This window comes from Notechis scutatus, unplaced genomic scaffold, assembly GCF_049901735.1.
Source record: "Notechis scutatus isolate UNSWTSFEM ecotype Mainland unplaced genomic scaffold, rNotScu1.2 NSCUCTG21, whole genome shotgun sequence".
NCBI classification, from domain to species: domain Eukaryota; kingdom Metazoa; phylum Chordata; class Lepidosauria; order Squamata; family Elapidae; genus Notechis; species Notechis scutatus.
This window is the reverse complement of record NW_028263079.1, coordinates 241,773-261,221: the sequence shown is the minus strand read 5'-3', so window position 1 is coordinate 261,221 and position 19,449 is coordinate 241,773. Positions and strand designations below refer to the sequence as shown.

Here is a 19,449-nt window from a genome sequence, read left to right as displayed (position 1 = left end):
TCAATCTGCCTGCCTGCTTTGCCTGATTTTGGCTAAAAGTTGCTCTTTTTTGTAGAAAATTCAATATTTACATAAATATTTACAATATTTACATAAAAGCCATGCTCAGCCAGTCACATGACCACCAAGCCATACCCAGTCAGCAAGCCACACCCACCCAGTCACACGACCACCAAGCCACACCCACAAATTAGGCCATGCCCACAGAATCAGTTAAGAAATTTGAAGCCCACCCTTGATTGTGTTATTCCCTCTTCGTTTCTTTCCCCCTTTGATGTTTCATACACACTGCAATTTTTAGACCTTCATTTAAAATTTATTCATGAATCTCATTGAGAAACTTTTTGATTGAACTCTGTATGGGCTAAGTAAACAGCACAACATGACTGGCTCCAATCAACCTCCCTTTCCGTAGGCTCAGTGAATAGTTTGTATGAAAATTGAAGACTATATTTTGTTGGGCTCCTCAGTAACTGATAAAGAAGATGTTCACCCTCCCGATCATCTGATGCAAAAGCATCAGAGGTGGTATTCAGCCAGTTTGGACCAGTTCTGGTGTAATTTTGAGTAGTTCGGAGAACCAGCAAATACCACCTCTGGCTGGCCCCACCCACCCACCCGTACCGTTACCTCTCCTATATTTCCTTGTTTTTTAGCTCAGCTGATTCATGCAGCTGAGCGGATTGCTATGCCTCAGCTGAGCTAAAAAACAGGTCAGCCCAGCCCACCAGCACTGACACAAAAGGCAGTTTTTGTGCACTGCATGCACGAAGCACACTCTTATAGGACAGGTAGGAAAAATGTGGAATCCCACCACTGAAAAGCATGATATTGAAAGCAAATGCCACCTACCTGAGAAATGCCACTTTCAGTGGAATGATCTACTGTATATATTAGTACCACCTTGTGCAGCATCTTCAACTGTGTGATACTCTTCTGGTCAATGGTAAATTTCAACTCCTGGAATGCCTAACTTTTTGTTCTGACACAAACCTCGTTCAAATCAAACAAACACAAAGTATATATAAAAGCAAACATTTTAATGCATCTCTGTGAATTCAATTTATTCACAACAGAGTCATTAAAACTAATTGTCCCAGATAAGAGCAAGCCCTTTCAAGGTTGTGAAAGGCTGACACAAACACAAAATTAATTGGAGAGAAATATCCAAACCAAAAAATGTCTCCAAGAACAAATCAGAATGGACAGGACTTCCACGAGAACTTCGAGTTGAAATAACTTCTTTCCTTCCTGCAAAGAACCCAACCCCTGAGGGCTGGCTTTTATCCCATATGGAAGGGGCCATCACCTTGCAGCCTTACTCCCGAATCGCCCATACTGCTGCAGCTGCTCTTTCCTTTGAGCAGCCCTGCGCACATGCGCATTGGGCACAGGCTCCTCAGGGTCCTCTGCATCACTGCTGCCAGCCTCCACAAGCTCCGAAGGCAGCACTCCACTCTCCGATAGTCCTGGCCCAATCCCTGCATCACACACAAGCCCCTTATCTGAGTCCTCACTCTCCAAGACCTCAGCCATCCGCACCTGCTGCCACAACAGTTTTGAGAGATTTCACTTTCTTGACAGATTTCTTGGGGAAAAGATCCCAGCTCACAATTTCCAGGTCAGCTGTAAGATTACCCCTTCTCATCCAAATATATCCCATCTATGCAACTGATCTGCACATTTCTTTTCTAAATATTCCTTCTCTGTCTCTCTGACCTTCTATCATTCCAAAGGTGCCTTTTCAAAAGGCAACTGGATTTTCTTGGTTTTCCTTGTAGACGTTTCATTTCTCATGCAAGAATCTCCTTCAGTTCTTAACTTCAAAGAAAAACCAAGAAAGTCCAGTTGCCTCTTGAAAAAGCACCTTAAGGACAACCATAACCTGGATGACTGAGAATCTCCATAGACACTTACTGTTCATGCACACTACAAATTTGGGCTTTTATTAAGACATGAAGTTTATAAGGGAAACGTTGGATGGATTCTTTGCTTTGGCAAAGTAAACCAGATTATTTGCATAACTGGGTCAGACTACCCCCCTGTTCTGACCCAGCTCCCCAAACAAACCCACTGGTATGAACTGCCCCTGTTGGAATCTGATTCCGAGGAGGAGGTCGAGCAGCTGACAGGGAGTGGGAGTGTGGCTCCGGTGGCTGTGGAAGAAACTGGGGAAGGGTACAGTCTGGCTGGGCATTCAGAAGAAGACCCAGGGCAACCCCCTCTTCATCCTAGGGCATGCAGGGAGGAACGGAGAAGTGAGCAATGTGAGTTATGTGGCTTATGGGGGAGGAAAGGGCCCTGATCCCCTTCATTAGCTGCAGCTGGGAAAACTGTTTAAAAAGGCAAACTATGCACAGCAAAGTTTCTGGAAGCAAAGTGTGAATTATCTTTGTTTGTCAAGTCTTATCTGGGTTCTGGCATCCTCCCAACTGTGTGTGTTTTGTTATCTTTTGAAGTCTGCAATTCCTTATCCTGCCCTGTCTCATTAATTGCTGCAGCGTAGTTTGTGTTGGTTTTTATTTATAATTTATATGTACTTTGTGTTCAAACTGAATTTCTTCCCTTTAAAAACTGTACTTGGGAGAGTTTTTTCTCCAAGCAATGATAACTGGACATTGGGGGCCAGGTTGGAGGTATTAAAGGGACTTTACCTACATTTGTGACTTTGTTGCTTTTGTGCTGTGCCCTGGGTCATCACATGAACTCAAAAGATTCCTTTATTAGGAATGCTGGCAGCCCTGGCAAAAAGTTTCTCTCAGAGGCTAACAAGTCTTTCCAGCCAGAAGATGAATCGTAGTCTGCCACACCTATTCATCTCTGCCCCCTGCCTTTTACCCCCAGAACTAAGGTGGGGCCTTGCTAGCAATGGTGGCTCTTCCTTCCCCAGGATCAGCCCATGGCTTTCCACTGCTCTCCTCTTCTCTGCCTTCTGCGCAGCCATGTATCAGGCACTGGGCCCAGCTGTTCCTCCTCTTCTTCATCAACCACCTCCACACCTGGGGGAAGTTGACTCTCCATTTGAGGCTGACAGATGGCCCAGGCTCTGCCTCAGTGGTGCTATTCTACCGGTTCATCCCAGTTCACCTGAACCGGTAGCTCCAACGATCATCTGTGAGCAAACTGGTTCACTCCAAAGATCAGCTGCTGGGCCCTCCCAACCGCCCCGGCTCTATACAGACTTTTATTTCCAGATTTTCAACCTCAACTGCTTTGCGTGGCACAGCTGATTGCTGTTTTACACACAGGGCTTACAGCAGAAGGTAAGTTGCAAACACTGCACATGCACAAAGCGCACGCTCATACCAAACTGGTAGGAAAACTTTTTGAAACTTACCAGTGCTCTGTCTCTCTGTGTGTGTCTCTCTGTCTCTATCTCTGTCTCTGTCTCTGTCTCTCTCTCTGTCAGCTCCATTCCCACTTCCTCCTCAAAGCTCCCAGGTTGCCCTGATGCTGACTCCCATGCCTCTGCCTCCTCCTTTGATTTGGCTGCTGGAGGGGCAAGCCACAATACTCCCTTTCGATAATCTTGGTGAATCATTTATTTATAAAATGGAAGATTATGTATTTTATGGGTATCTGGATAGCTTAAAAGCATTGAAAGCAAACCCCCACCACACCACACCATGCCACATCACACCACACCACACCATGCCATGCCACACCACACTACACGACACCATGCCACACCACAAAAGTGGAATATTGTGCACCTTCAATGTAATAAAACATATTTTGTCCCACCTTGTTCAGCATTTCCATCTGTGTGATACTCATCTGATCTACTGTAAATTCAAAATACTGGGATACCCATTTTGCTAGATTCCTGAATTTCACTTTCTTAACAGACTTGTTGGGAAAAATGACCCAGTTCACAACATCCAGGTCAGCTGTCAGATCTCCTCTCTCATCCCAATATACATCGTCTATGGAATTATTGTGAAACTGGGAGCTTTGAAGAAAGGAGTGAAGCTGGAGAGGAAAGTAAAAAAAGAGTTTTGTCCATTCTGGAGAGGTCAGAACATTTATCTCTTTCTCAGCTAAAAAAAACTTTATTTTCTAAGTGTCCAATATGTCTAGAAAACTATCAGTAAATACAAGAATAATAAATGCTGTAAATCAAACCATGAATAAAAAGGACAGAAGTTTAAACAGCTGGTCATGTTCATGATCTGACCACTTTATTTTAGCAATGATAATATAAAGCCTTAGTAAGACCATATCGAGAGTACTGAATCCAGTTTTGGTCACCACACTGTAAAAAAGATGTTGAGATTCTAGAAAGAGTGCAGAGAAGAACAACCAGGATGATTAGAGGGCTGGAGACTAAAACAGTTACAGGAACTGGGCATGGCTAGTCTAGTGAAGAGAAGGACCAGGGGAGACAGGATAGCAGTCTTCCAGTAGTTGAGGGGCCGCCACAGAGAGGAAGGGCTCAAGCTATTTTCTAAAGCACCCAAAGGCCAGACAAGGAACAATGGATGGAAATTGAACAAGGAGAGATTTAACTTAGAAATAAGGAGAAATTTTCTGACAGTGAGAACAATCAACCAATGGAACAGTTTGCCCTTGGAAGTTGTGGGAGCATCATCACTCAAGACGTTCAACAAGAAATTGGACTGCCATTTGTCAGAAATGGTGTAGGGTCTCCCGCTTGGGCAGGGGTTTGGATTAGATGACCTACAAGTTCCCTTCCAACTCTGTTATTCTGTAATCTGTAATCTGTAATCTGTAATCTGTAGTAATAATAATAATAATAATAATAATAATAATAATAATAATAATAATAATAATAATAATAATAATAATAATAATAATAATAATAACTTATCTAAAGACAAACAATCATTTTATTAGTGTTTTATCAGCATTAAAATAAAAAAAATTCTCTGAGACCTCGCAGTACTCCTCACAGAGAGAAAGATCAAAGGAGACATATATGAATGCAGTACAATAACATGACCAAAACCCAAATTATAAACACTTCAAGGAATGAAATTGAAAAATGGATGAACAACCCAGATATCAAAGGGTTTACTTCAAAAAAATAAAAAGGAAAACACTGGAAAAAAAAAAAAGAGGGGAGAATGAGAATGAAGGAAATGAATGTTTGGAATTAAGTTGGATTTGAGTTTCAGGATGCTCTAATTTTTCAGAATAAGTAACCAAGGTATCTGCTTACAAAACTGATTTCCATCAGGGGAAACGTGGCTGATGGAAAAGAAATACCTGCCAAGTCTCCAACCTGGGAGCTTCCACCTTCATGCCTCTATTTCTCCCTGCTCTTTTGGATGTGGATACATAAGCTGAATTTAAGGCCCTTCCCACAGCCCAGATGGTGTTGTAAATGAGGTAGCTGTCCAGGGTCAGGATCCGATTGATGTCCCCTTTCCTCAAAGCCTCCAGTTCTTCTTTCTGCCTGCACCGTCTCCAGACTTTTACCGAAAAGCCATCCTTAGTGGATGAACATGTAAAGGTGTTCTTCCAAAATTTAAATATAGTTGTGAGAAAGAGATTAAAAGCATCGTAGTTTGCCCATTTCCTTTTCTGTATCAAGAAGGAAAAAATGGCACCAAAGTATTTAAAGGAAAGGTTAGCAAACATTAAGTCAATAGTGAGATCCCAGTGAGCAGTGGTGATCCAAACTTTTTCTACAGGTTGTTGCTGAACACCTTGAAAAATTCGTTCTACGATCAGCATTCCAATCCGAAATGAACTAGTCTCTGATCCATAAACAAAGACATTGACTTGCCTCCACTTGTAATATTGTTTAAAATTTAAACCTATCTGATGCACATTTAGTGGAAAGCTTAGATAGATAACTGCACAAATGCCATTCCTTAACATCAAAGAAGACACAGTCCTCATGAACCTCTCCCCCTGGTCAGTTTCTGGAGCAAGGAGACCAACCAAGGTCCACTTGAAATAGAGGAGAAGCTGGACCATCCCTGGGTACTGGACTCCTTCAGCAGGGAGCATCGGATAGAAAAAAGGAAACTGAGTTTTATCCCTCAGAATCTGGGAAGCAAGACTGTAACTGATCTGAAAGGAGTAGAAGATGGTGGTATTTTAAATTGAACAAGTAAATGCAATTCCATTCATTTCCAAAATCCAACCCTTCTTTTCTTTTACAGGAGAGGATCTCTGATGGAAAGTTGCATGGTTTAAAAATGTATCGTGAGAAAGACACACCTGAGGAGTCTTGTAGATACCCAACAAAGTTGAAATCTGGATGGAGATGCCAGTCTCAGCTCCTTCCAGAACAGCCACTGTGTTTCTCTGCCTTCCACACCTGTAGTTGGGCACATTGGCCTCCCCTTCTGAAAGCAGGTCTAGCAAAGGATCTGTAGTCATTTCTACCTTGAAGAAGTTCTCATAGATATTATGGCCCAGTGTGATGTTGGATAAGAGGTGGCCATTCTGGTTGATGTCCTCAATAGCAAAAAGGAAGGGCAAACATTTCCACAAAAATTTGGTTGATTTGCTGCAACGTATGAACATATCAATGAAAATGCCATTTAACTTTTCTTTCAGGAGTATGTTTTAGTCAACTTAATCACAATTATTTTTTCCAAATAGTTGGTAACATTCCAAAATTTTACCATCGGAAAAGAATAAGAACAATAGAAATTTTTAAATCAATTTCATGTGCAGGTCTTCAAACTTTTAACCTCATATTTGATCATTTGTTTCCTCTCTCTCTTAATGGTACCCAGATGGTTAAAAGAAACTATTCACTATGACTTGTTTTAAATTTTAGATATTTGTTAGGGATATACACCCTAGCAGAACCTGCACGGCAGTCAGGCAGGCAGGCAAATATGTGAGACAAACGTTTTTGTAGCTTACACTCAGTAAAACGATACACTGTGCTAGTTAAATAGTTTATTCCAGTAATAGTTTTAGCATAGTCAAACAGTCCATATATCATACACTAGTTCAGTCCGTCCGGGGATTAATCAGTTGCAAAGTCCAGTGTCGAAAAAGAGGTCGGTAAACTTACAAATATCAGTCCAGTAATATATCTCCTTGCAGTAGAGATATGAAGAAGTCAAACCTCCTTTCTTCCTTCAGCAACAGCAGAGAACACGCAGTTAACAATCCATCATCGTCAGCAAGCAATCCAGTAAGCCAGCAATCAATCCAGTTCTCTTGCTCCCTCTTATGGCGCTTTTACAGCCGCACCCAAAATTACATGCTTTGCAGTTAAAGTGACACACACTTAAATTCACTATCATAGTCTATATATATATTATTTTACCCAAACTACGTTAGGTAACCTATGTTATTCCTAACAATATTTTTGGAGTTAGAATTCAGAATGACTGAAAAGGGCTGCCACCCAGAAGACATTTAGAGGAAATAAAGACTTTTGAGTGAAGGTTCAGCCACTGTTGGATGGACCTTTGTTGGATGTTTTGTTGTTTCTCGGTTATTTTCCTGTTTTCATTTTTCTTTTACCTAGACATATTAGATACTAGACAACACAGTATCAACAGTAGAGACCTTCAAGTTTCTAGGTTCCATCATATCACAAGACCTAAAATGAACACCTAACATCAAAAACATCATCAAAAAAGCACAACAAAGAAAGCCCAAACTGCCCAAGGAGCTGCTGATACAGTTCTACAGAAGAATTATTGAGTCTGTTATCTGCACCTCTATAACTGTCTGGTTTGGTTCTGCAACCCAACAAACAGACACAGACTTCAGAGAGTAATTAAGACTGCAGAAAAAAACAATTACTACCAACCTGCCTTCCATCAAGGACCTGTATACTGCACAAGTCAAAAAGAGGGTTGTGAAAATATTTACAGACCCTTCACATCCCAGACATAAACTGTTTCAATGCCTACCCTCAAAATGACGCTAGACACAAGGACAGAACGACTAGACACAAGGACAGTTTTTTCCCAAATGCCATCACTCTGCTGAACAAATAATTCCCTCAACACTGTCCCGCTATTTACAAAGTCTGCACTACTATTACTATTAATCTTCTTATCACTCCTTATCACCCCTCCCCTCCCACTTGTGACTGTATGACTGTAACCTTGTCGCTTGTATCCTTACAACTTATATTGATTGTTTCCTAGTATGATTTGATTGCATATTGTACCCTATGACTATTATTAAGTGTTGTATATTATGATTCTTGACTCTTGATGAATGTATCTTTTCTTTTATGTACACTGAGAGCATTTGCATGAGACAAATTCCTTGTGTGTCCAATCACACTTGGCCAGTAAAGAATTCTCTTCTCTTCTCTTCTCTTCTCTTCTCTTCTCTTCTCTTCTCTTCTCTTCTCTTCTCTTCTATTCTATTCTATTCTATTCTATTCTATTCTATTCTATTCTATTCTATTTTATTCTTTTGTAATTAAAAGACACCAAGTGCCACAAAGCCCATGAGCTGTAAAAATAAATAAACTGTAAGGCAGTGTGAAGATTCAGCCCCTGTTGGACGAACCTTTTCTCTTTCTTTTTTTAATTTTAAAAAGAAAATGTTATTAAAGATTTAAAAAAAACACTATGGACAATACGTTGAATACAACTTTATGTTGCAGACAAAATCTATATATACAAATACATAGTAGATAAACATATAAAACATATGTTTCTGATCAACTAAGACGGTGTGATTTTTAATTGGTAATAATTTTACTACTATTCATTTCTTAATTTGATAAACATTCTTAATTTAACCACTCCATTCATCAAAACCATATCTTTTAATTTCCTGTTTTTTTCTCTTTAATCCACTTATACCATTTATCCCAAGCTGTAATATATCTTGAGTCTTTTCTGAACCTTTTCTGTTGGGCTATTTTTAAATTTTTTTACCTATTTCTGTTATTTTTTTAATTTGTAATTGAAAAACATCCAGTGTTATAAAGCCAATGAATTGTACAAATAAATGAATGAATCAACCCAACAAGTATTCTACCAATATAATAAATATGATATTTCTATTTATTTATTTATTTTGAATTTCTTAGCTCTTTGACATGAACTTGTGAATAAAAGTGTCAGCCTTGGAAGCCATTTTTTACTTGAAAGCTTCGAGGCTGCCACATTCAGTGCCTGGGAATTTGGGAGGGGGGATTTCATAGTAAGGTAGAAGACTAGATACAACAACATTCTTTCTCAGAGAGTCAAGGACATGTTGCCCTGCACCTGGAGTGGAGTGCCTGGAGGGATGTCTCCAGTTGGGATGAAATTTTGTTTGGGCCATGTGATGGACTGGTGGACGCAGGGGATGGATCTTTGACTTCTCTTTTGGGACGGGAAAACCTGGAACTCTCAGATTTGGGTTTTCCCAGATGTGCCAATATGACAACGCTAATAAAATGGAACTTTGAAAAAAATGCTTGTCTCAGAGTTTATTGGTTTGGAGTTTGTTAGTTGGAACGCTGACATGAAGTCAGAGAAAATTTCAAACTCCATGAATACCTACGCTCTCAAATGGGGCTGTTTTATCCCAGCAGTAAATTTTGGTGTGGGGAAAAATATAGTTGAATTGTCTCATCTCCAATGCAGAAAGGAAATACAGCATTCCTCTTTGCTTGGACTAGAAGTCCATCCTGAGTTCAGTTCGTCTCAGGAGAAAGGTGAAAGGAAGAGATCATTCAGTTCCTCTGTGCCCGCAATTTAGCTCTGCTCACAGAATAGGAAGGGAAGTGAACAAAGAAAAATATTTTGATTAAATTTTATACTTTAGAGCTCAAAATGAAATTTGCCACCTACAGGTGGGTGACAAGGGGACCACAAGACAGAATCAGGTAGTAAGTTGGCAAAAGGAGTAGATCAAAAGTAGAGCACCTTGTATTTTCAGAAGGCTGTAACTGTAAATATTCATTGGAAATGCAGTGGCTGTACTGAAGTACAGGAGGATCGACTTACGTGAAGAATGTTGTTGAAGGACTTCTGTTGAAGTTTAATGGTTGAAACCTAGCCTCCTTCGCAGAGACTATGGCACTAATGAAATAATCTCCTGACTTGTAATGATGTTCTGGGTCCACTTCATTTTGCTCTAGACTCAGAAGACATTTGGCTTTGCACATCCCACAAGCTTCAGGTGGCCATGCAAGCAGCACAAATAGAAGCATGAGCAACATGATTTGAGTTGCTGATTGAGCCTTGCCTGTGATATCTGTATTTTAACAAAGAATGAGAAGATGATGTGCATAGGAACCAAAATGTCTTCCACAAGCTACAGATCCAGTCTGAGTCCAGCCAAGTGATGTCCCTGCTTGTCCTGAAACCCACAGATTTTCTTTCTATCTCCAGAGCCATTGATACACCCAGAATTTCCACCCAACTGAGCTTTTAAGTCTATATCAAAGCATTTCGTGCCATGCTTCTATAACATCCTCAGAAAGGTTGCAGAAAGTCCTCTAGGAAACTAAAGTCAGAAAATAAATCAGTATAGTTTAGATAATTGAAAGGAAGAAAAAAACATCAACTCCCTGAATCCCTTAATATGTCTCCAGGCTGGTGCCCAAAGGGAAAAGTCACAGATGTGGCCCCAAGCTGCGAAGATAGGCCAGTGATAGAATCTGTGGAGAAATTAGTACATTTCCCCCCAATAAAACACTTTTAGAGAACTTGGGATCAACCCAGGATCAAGAGAGACCTGGCTTTTAGCATGGCCATGAAAAGTCTCATATTAATATGGATTTAGTACAGATTTTTTTTCTAGCTGGTCGTTTCAAATACCAGTTCGGTGAATGAGATGCAAATTTAACATCCAGTTAAACATCCAGTCCAAACTGGTAGAATCCCACCCATGCTTCAGGGACCTTGCACCACAAATTGCTGGTTGTGGGACTGGTATCTGAAATTAGGTACATAAAATCAGCTGAGCCTGTTGCCACTGTACCAGCCTCTTTACTGTTTAGCAACCTCCCTGCCTGAGATGCTGGAGGCTGTCTCAGGGTTGGATGTGGAATTCCCCAGGCTTATGGTCTTGGGGAATTTCAATTTCCCATCCCTGGGTCTGGCCTCAGAAGCAGCTCAGGAGTTAATACCCACCATGGTGGCTATAGGTTTATCTCAGATTATTCATACTCCAACTAAAAATTGTGGTCACACACCAGACATGGTTTCCTTGTTAGAGCAGTGGCAAAATGGGATCTGAAGAGGAATTTTCTTTGTCCCCTTTGTGACTCTAGAATTCTCCTATCATCCTCTTTTAATGACCCCATGATCCCTTGCAGGGTTGAGTCTGGTCAAATGAATGGGGCTGAGTGTTTATTGGCCAGATGCCTTTCCTGTCACCAATGAGGAGTTTTTTTCAGCAGATATATTCTCAGTATGCCCAGAGGGGGAAATATCTGCCTCTACCAAAGATCAAACTCACATCCTCCTGATTGTGAGGTGAGAGCTCCACCTTTAGACCACTGTACCACTCTGTAGTTCTGCTATGCTACCCCATTTTGCAGGGAGGCCAAACCAGAGGTGTGATTCAACCGGTTTGGACTGGTCTGTGTGAACGGGTTGTTAAAATTCTATCCAGTTTGGTGAACTGGCTAATCCCACCACTGGCTGGCCTCGACCTGCCCATTTTTAGGCCATTTTGAGGCCATTTTTGGGCTGTTTTGGGGAAGTTTTCCAGGCCGTTTTTAAAATGACCCCCAAAACAGCCTGAAAATGCCCCCAAAACAGCCTTAAAATGGCCCAAAAATGGCCAAAAACACCTTGTTTTTAGGCTGTTTTGGGGCTGTTTTACAGGCCATTTTTGGCCATTTTTCAGCTGAAAAACAGCTCCAAAACACCTGCGAAATACCCAAAAAACATTCCAAACCAGCCAAAAACAGCCTGAAAAATGAAGAAAGGAGGGAGGGAAGGAAGAAAAGGAAGGAAGGAAGGAAGGAAGGAAGGAAGGAAGGAAGGAAGGAAGGAAGGAAGGAAGGAAGGAAGGAAGGAAGGAAGGAAGGAAGGAAGGGGTTAATCCAGCTTTTGCTTAGTCTCTTTCATAATTGTCTGCACAGAAGTATTGTCAATCCTTCTCCTGCTATTTATTTATAATTTTTGGGTGCAAATGGGCTGTAATTGTAAAGTGCTTCAAAAGAGTCAATGGGATTTATTGCCTCTGCCACCTCAGGTGTGAAATGTTGGTTGTTATGACACAATATATTGCTTTTTAATAAGCTCAGCCTCCAATGTCTTACTTTCCTTGGTGATGGGAGCAGAATGCTTTGCTGGTCTCTTCCCATCTTTTCACTGGTGGGGGGGCATTTGCACCAGGAAACTGAGGGTTAGTTAACCCTTTCATTTCTGGGGGTGTTGGTATAGGCCCAAGTCCTGGGGAAAGGGAGAATGGCTAGGAGGCAGGGCTGGGTGTGATGAGTGATGTTGAGTTGGCCACAGCCACCCAATCACATGACCACCTGGCCATGCCTACCCAGCCAGTCATTAGGGCAGAGAACGTTATTAAATTATTTGAATCCCATCAGTGGGCAAAACCAATTTGGTTTGGTCTAGTGGTTAAGGCACCAGGCTAGAAAGCGGGAGACTATGAGTTCAATGCCTGTCTTAGCCATGAAAGCCAGCTGAGTGACAATGGGCCAGTTATTCTCTCCCAGCCCAACCCACTTGCAAGACTGTTTGCCACCTTGAGTTGTTTGTAAAAATAATAAGGGTGGGGTACAAATAAATAAAAAATAATTGCTCCATCCCCAGTGACCATGCTGCAGCAATTCACGAGACACGGCAGGTTGGGGAATTGCAGACTTCAAAAGATAATGAAACACACACAGTTGGAAGGATGCCAAAACTCAGATAAGACTTGACAAACAAAGATTATTCATGCTTTGCTTCTAGCAAGGTGCTGTGCACGACGCCCTTTTTAATTCCTGTTTCCCAGAGGTGGTATTTAGCAGGTTCTGACCAGTTCTGGAGAACCGGTAGCACAAATTTTGAGTAGTTCAGAGAACCAGCAAACCACACCTTTGACTGGAGATTTTGTAGTATCCTTCCCCTGCCACTCCCACTAAGCCACACCCACAGAACCGGTAGTAAAAAAATTTGAACCCCACCACTGCTGTTTTCCCGGCTGCAGCTAATGAAGGGAATCAGGGCCCTTTTCTCCCCCATAATCCATGTAACTCATGTTGCTCCATTCTCCGTTCATCCCTGTGTGCCCTAGAATGAAGAGGGGTTGCCCTGGGTCCTCTTCTGAATGCCCAGCCAGACTGTGTCCTTCCCCAGTTTCTTCCACAGCCACCGGAACCACACTCCCACTCCGTCATCTGCTTGACCTCCCCTCAGAATCAGATTCCAATAGGAGCATGACAACAACTTTAAGGCTTGTGGACTTCAACTCCAGAATTCTGGGAGTTGAAGTCCACAAGTCTTAAAGTTGCCAAGTTTGGGGACCCCTGGTCTAGAGCAGTGATTCTCAACCTTAGCAACTTTAAGATGTCTGGACTTCAACTTCCAGAATTCCACTAGCAGCCTGTGGAATTCTGGGAGTTGAAGTCCAGACATCTTAAAGTTGCCAAGGTTGAAAAACACTGGTCTAGAGAGACAAGGAATAGTTTACAAGTCAGAGCGCTAATAAGGACTACTTCATGGCAATAAGAGGAGCAAAATGTCAATATTTTTCACTCTTATTGCATCTGTGGAGTGTTGTCAGCAGACCTGTTTATAGTTACTGAGTCCTTTTTTGAAGAAAGGAGACTCTGGGGTATCTCTTCAAGATTTTTCAATGCTTTCGTTTGGCTTTCTTTTTGTAAAAGAAATAATGACATGGTGTAATATATCATGTGTTGTTGTTCATTTGAGGTTGTATCTACCTACTTTTAAAGAACTGCTCAGGACAGGTGATTTTTATTGTGTCTGATATGTAAAAACCATAGAACTCAAAAAGGGTGTACCTACTTTTTTATATAGTTGTATATGTATTTAACTTTTTTTGTATTGTGATTATATTGGTTTTTAATTGATTTGTATGACTGTTTGCTGCCCAGTCACTTACGTGAGACGGCTAGCCACAGAAATAGAATAAAGAATAGAATAGAATAGAATAGAATAGAATAGAATAGAATAGAATAGAATAGAATAGAATAGAAGACTTGGGAGGGACCTTGGAGGTCTTCTAGTCCAACCCCTTGCTTAGGCAAGAAACCTTACACCACTTCAGACAAATGGTTAACCATCATCTTTGAAAAACTTCCAGTATTGGAGCATTCACAACTTCTGGGGGCAAGTTGTTCCACTGATTAATTGTTTTAACTGTCAGGAAATTTCTCCTTAGTTTAACAGATTTAACACATAATCAGAGTTGGAAGGGACCTTGTAGGTCATCTAGTCCAACCCCCCACCCAAGCGGCAGACCCTACACCATTTCTGACAAATGACAGTCCAATCTCTTCTTGAAAGTCTCAAGTGATGGCGCTCCCACAACTTCCGAGGGCAGGCTGTTCCATTGGTTGATAGTTCTCACTGTCAGAAAGTTTCTCCTTATTTGCAGGTTAAATCTCTCCTTGTTCAGTTTCCATCCATTATATAGTTCTAGGTTGCTTCTCTCCTTGATAAGGTTCCACCTATTGCTTCTTATCCTCCCCTCAGGTGTTTTGGAGAATAGCTTGATTCCCTCTTCTTCATGGCAGCCCCTGAGATATTGGAACATTGTTATCATGTCATCCCTAGTCCTTCTTTTCATATAAATAAATAATTATAATAATTATTGGCTGTTATATGTATATATTTTTCTGTTCATGTTGTGACTGCAATTATATGTAATTGAATTTTTTTATTGTTCACTGTCCAGAGTCATATGTTTAAGATGGATGGCCATAGAAATTGAATGAATGAATGGATAGATAGATAGATAGATAGATAGATAGATAGATAGATAGATAGATAGATAGATAGATAGATAGATAGATGATAGATAGATCTTCCAGACTCTCTATATGGAGGAAAAAGTTCTCTCCCCTATATCGGGCATCTTCCTTCTTGACCACATCACAAATGACACCATTCAACAACATTTTGGTATGGCCTAAATTATAGAGAAGATGAGAGAAGGCTGATTCCACAGATCCAGAGCTCTGTTATCAGCTACAGAGGCCTTCAGGAAACCATTGCCAGCCTTACTGGCTGCAGAAGAAGTTCTTGAAAGCCTTTGACAGTTAAAAAGAGGCCAGTGGGGCAATGCACACAAGTGAGGTGAGTCAGTGGATCACATCCCCCTGAAAAGAAGACCTGGTGCCTTTTTTGGCGGCAAAAAAAATTATAAGACCTGGTCTTATTTTCAGGGGGATGTCATCCACTGACTCACCATGGTAGTAGTTGTTTTTACTATACTGCATTCAGTTATGATGCTTTGTAAACCATGGCTAAGAGCATAATCTCCTGGATGAAGTCAGCCAATTGTGGTTCATATAATCACGGTTTGATGGGACCATTGGTTACAGGTATGCCATGAGTTTGTGATATGTTTAGCTGTGGATGGGGTCACAGAACAGTGGCATCCATGTGTGGAGGAGGGGCTATACAAGAGGGCAGACCATGATGTGGTGCAAGCTACACCCCCTTTGATTGTGCACCAACACACACTTTCAAAACGGGTGGAGCTTGTATCATACATCTTACCATCTTTTCCATTTCTTATTTTCTTGTGAAAATCAGGACATAGGACATAGTAACTAATATTCTGCTTGGCTAAATTTTGGTTGGAATAAGGGAACTCAGCTTAATATAGTTACTTTATGGTTCAAGGCCCCACTGAAGGTGTTTGGGGTTCATTCAAGATACACTGCAACATTCCCAAAAAATAGTTTCCCAATGTTTTCAGGGAATATTTTTATTAAGAGTCCAAAGAATGGCAGTCTCAGCATGCAAAGTCCTACAAAACTCTGAATCTGGCAAACTTCCAAGACACAGTAGAGAAGCAATGTACTTGGAAGTTAGTGTCTAGGTTCCTCCATAGCAACACAACCCATGGGATGTCTGAGATATTAAAATAAACATTCAATTGCTCTTTACGATGCTGCAAAACTTTTTATTGTTCTTGTGACTCTCCTCAACTGTCTCTTTGCCAACCTGTTGCTAAGCTATTAAACCCCTTTAGGGAATTGGCATAAACATGTTTTTCTCCAGTTCTGCACCTGCGTTTACAGGTAGACAGAATTCAGTGCATTGCAGACACTTTGTCTCTTTTTCTTATAATTATCAAATTAAAGTCATTTGCTTTGCTTGTTTCCAAAGGTCAAGCTGGTTACTATTGCTGACCCATGAGGACTGTAATTGAGGCCCATAAACATTAGGTAGCAACAGCTGCAGAAAATATTTTGAATGAAGTTTGAAGAAGTTGGTGCAAAGTTATTACCAAAGTGACTTTTGGGCCTCTGAGGCCCCCAAGCTGGGACTCAGAGCAACTGGGGAGCTGAGCTAAGAGTGAAACTTTGCCAACTTCTCAAACTTTACCTTCAAGTGTAACTTCAGAGTCTGTGGGCTGAAGTTGATTCATGTTACACATTCCCAGAGTCATAGTTTTGGGAGATTGCAGTAGCTGGTAACCCTGTGCAGCTTTGGCTGACCTTGTAAGCTCACCCCTACAGCCTCCTTATGGTTACACAGTTATTAATCACACAGTCAAGATCTACTTCAATGATTTCTACTGTTTATATTCCCTTAAGCTGTCAAAGCAGGAAGAAATGCATTTCACATTAACTGACGTCCCCATGCACGAGCCCTTCACCCCTCCAATGTCTAAATCCTGTACATGTCCTGTGTGGTATTTGCAGTTTCATTAACCATCAGAAGGCAGTGCATGACAAATTGCATCATTGTTAAGAAAATCAGGGGTATGTGGTCACATGTTCTTCTATGGAGGTCAAACCCTTTACAGGGAATTGAACTATGAACTTTCACCCTTTAGACATATGGTGTTTGAATAATATTGCAATAATCCCATGTGTTCTTTAAAACAGGGGTCGCCAACCTTTTGGACCTCAGGGACCACCAAACTCATAATTTCAAATCCTGCAGACCACTAATATGAATTTGACTGATGATGGCTTGCTGACGTTGGTGGGAAAGTCGGTCCCATATTCCAGAGCTGCAGTAGTCACAAGACTGGGCCTTTGGTCATCCCAGAGCTGCTCCGGGATGACCAAAGGGCCAGTCCTGTGACTACTGCAGCTCTGGAATATGAGATTGACTTTCCCACCAATGTCAGCAAGCCACCCTGGGGTGGATTTCCCTCCCACACCATTGGTCTTGCCTTCTACCATGTTTCTTAGAAAATAAGGCAGGGCCTTATTTTCTTTTGATACCCCTCCCCGCCAAAAAATAGCTAGGCCATCTTTTTGAGGGGTGTCCTACCTTTTTCCCCACACACCTCGCTTGAACCCCCAGGCCGCTTCTTTCACGGCCCAAAAGAGCAAGCAACGTGCCTCGCCTGGGTCCCTGCCAGCCAAGCACTGAAGCTCCACCATTGCCGCTGGGAGAGAGGGGGAGAGGGAGAGGGAGAGGGAGAGAGATCCAATCTAACCTCAGAGGACTGGTGGTGATGTTCTCTCTCTCTCTCTCTCTCTCTCTCTCTCTCTCTCTCTCTCTCTCTCTCTCTCTCTCTCTCTCTCCTACACACACACACAGAGAGAGAGCTGCCTCACCCTTCTACCCTCTCTAAGGCAGCCACATTCCTTCACTAACCTGCTTTTCAGATCCATTTGGGGGGGGGGAGAAAGAGAGACGGTTTCCTGCAATCCCAAGTAAAGAATGATTGACCAGTAGGAAAACAGGATGGGGGATTTTCCTGCAGACATTTTTGGGATTTTCCCAAGGTCTCTGTTGCTTTTGCTTTTGGCTGCATGCGAAGAGGAAGTCTTTCTCTCCCCACCGCCAGAAAGAGTTTTGGGACCCGCAAGGATCCGCCATGCGCGCCCGGTGGGTGGGGGGGCGCGCCGCCCCCCGCCCCCGGCCGGGCGGGGCCGCCAAAAGAATGATCACTGGTGGAAAACGAGGGGGGATTTTCCTGCAGACATTTTTTGGGATTTTCCCAAGGTCTCTGTTGCTTTTGCTTTTGGCTGCATGCAAGGAAAGCAGCAGAAGTCTTTCTTTCTCTCCCCAAACTCTGCCAGAAATGAGTCTTTGGGACCCTGCAAGGCATCCTGCTCCAAGAGGCTGTGCCGGTGCAACAAGTTGAGAATAATTTCTGGCAGAGTTTGGGGGAGAGAAAGAGAGACTTCTGCTGCTTCTGCTGCTTTCCTTGCATGAAGCTAAAAGTATTTTTCTCTCTCTCTCCCCCTAAGAATGAAGCTGGAGACGGTATCCTGCAATCCCAAATAAAGAATGATTGATCAGTAGGAAAATGGGGTGGGGAGTTTTCCTACAGATTTTTTGGGGGGATTTTCCCAGGGTCTCTGCTGGTTCTGATTTTTTGGCAGAGACCCTGGGAAAATCCCCAAAAGAGTCTGCAGGAAAATTCCCCACCCCGTTTTCCTGCTGATCGATCATTATTTTATTTGGGATCACAGGATACCGTCTCCAGCTCCATTCTCAAGGGAGGGAGGGAAGGAGGGAGGGAGGGAGAGAGAGACTTTTGGCTTCATGTAAGGAAAGCAGCAGAAAAACTTATTTCTGGCAGAGTTTGGGGGAGAGAAAGAAAAACTTTTGCTGCTTTCCTTGCGTGCAAAAGCAGGAGAAAGCAGAAGAAAGAAACAGAAAGCAGAAGAAAGAAACAGAAAAAAGCAGCCCAGTGGCCAGGCCAGGCGCATGGGGCAAGTGGGGCAAGTTTTCCCCCTCTGCCCTTTCCCCCTCCCCTCACTACCTCATGTGGTTCACAATGCAAGTGATGCAAGCCTTGTGTTCCTATGGGCCATGTGGGTAGCACAGCCTTGTGTTCCTGCACAGCCTGGATTAATTGCTTTAGGGGGGGCTTTGGGGGTGACATTTCTCTGGGGACCACCAAAATTTTCTTGTGGACGACGAGTGGTTCCCCGGTTGGCGACCACTGTTTTAGCAGATTAACAGAGTTGGAAGGGAGGTTGTAGGTCATCTAGTCCAACCCATCCACCCAAGCAGGAGACCCTACACCTTTTCTGACAAATGACAGTCCAATCTCTTCTTGAAAGTTTCAAGTTATGAAGCTCCCACAACTTCCGATGTTCCATTGGTTGATTGTTCTCACTGTCAGAAAGTTTCTCCTTATTTCCAGGTTAAATCTCTCCTTCTTCAGTTTCCATCCATTATTCTTTGTCTGACGTACAGGTGCTTTAGAAAACAGCTTGACCCTTTTGTCTCTATGGCAGCCCCTCAAATATTGGAAGATTGCTATCATGTCTCCCTGGTCCTTCTCTTCACTGGACTAGCCAGGCCCAATTCCTGTAACCGTTCTTCATATGTTTTAGTCTCCAGTCCCCTAATCATCCTGGTTGCTCTTCTCTGTACTTTTTCTAGAGTCCCAATATCTTTTTTTATAGTGTGGTGAACAAAA

At 42.2% G+C, this 19,449-nt stretch overlaps 1 protein-coding gene across 1 annotated transcript; it reads right to left on the bottom strand.

Annotated features, from left to right (window-relative positions):
- Nucleotides 1-3,669: 3,669 nt before the first annotated feature.
- Nucleotides 3,670-17,449, bottom strand: LOC148128677 (vomeronasal type-2 receptor 26-like). Its single transcript, XM_087948596.1, has 4 exons — nucleotides 17,337-17,449; nucleotides 6,193-6,484; nucleotides 5,230-6,042; nucleotides 3,670-3,972 (listed from the first exon to the last, which is right to left on the bottom strand). Exons 1-4 carry the CDS (start codon nucleotides 17,447-17,449, stop codon nucleotides 3,670-3,672), a joined length of 1,521 nt encoding a protein of 506 aa, XP_087804722.1.
- Between the last annotated feature and the right edge of the window lie 2,000 nt (nucleotides 17,450-19,449).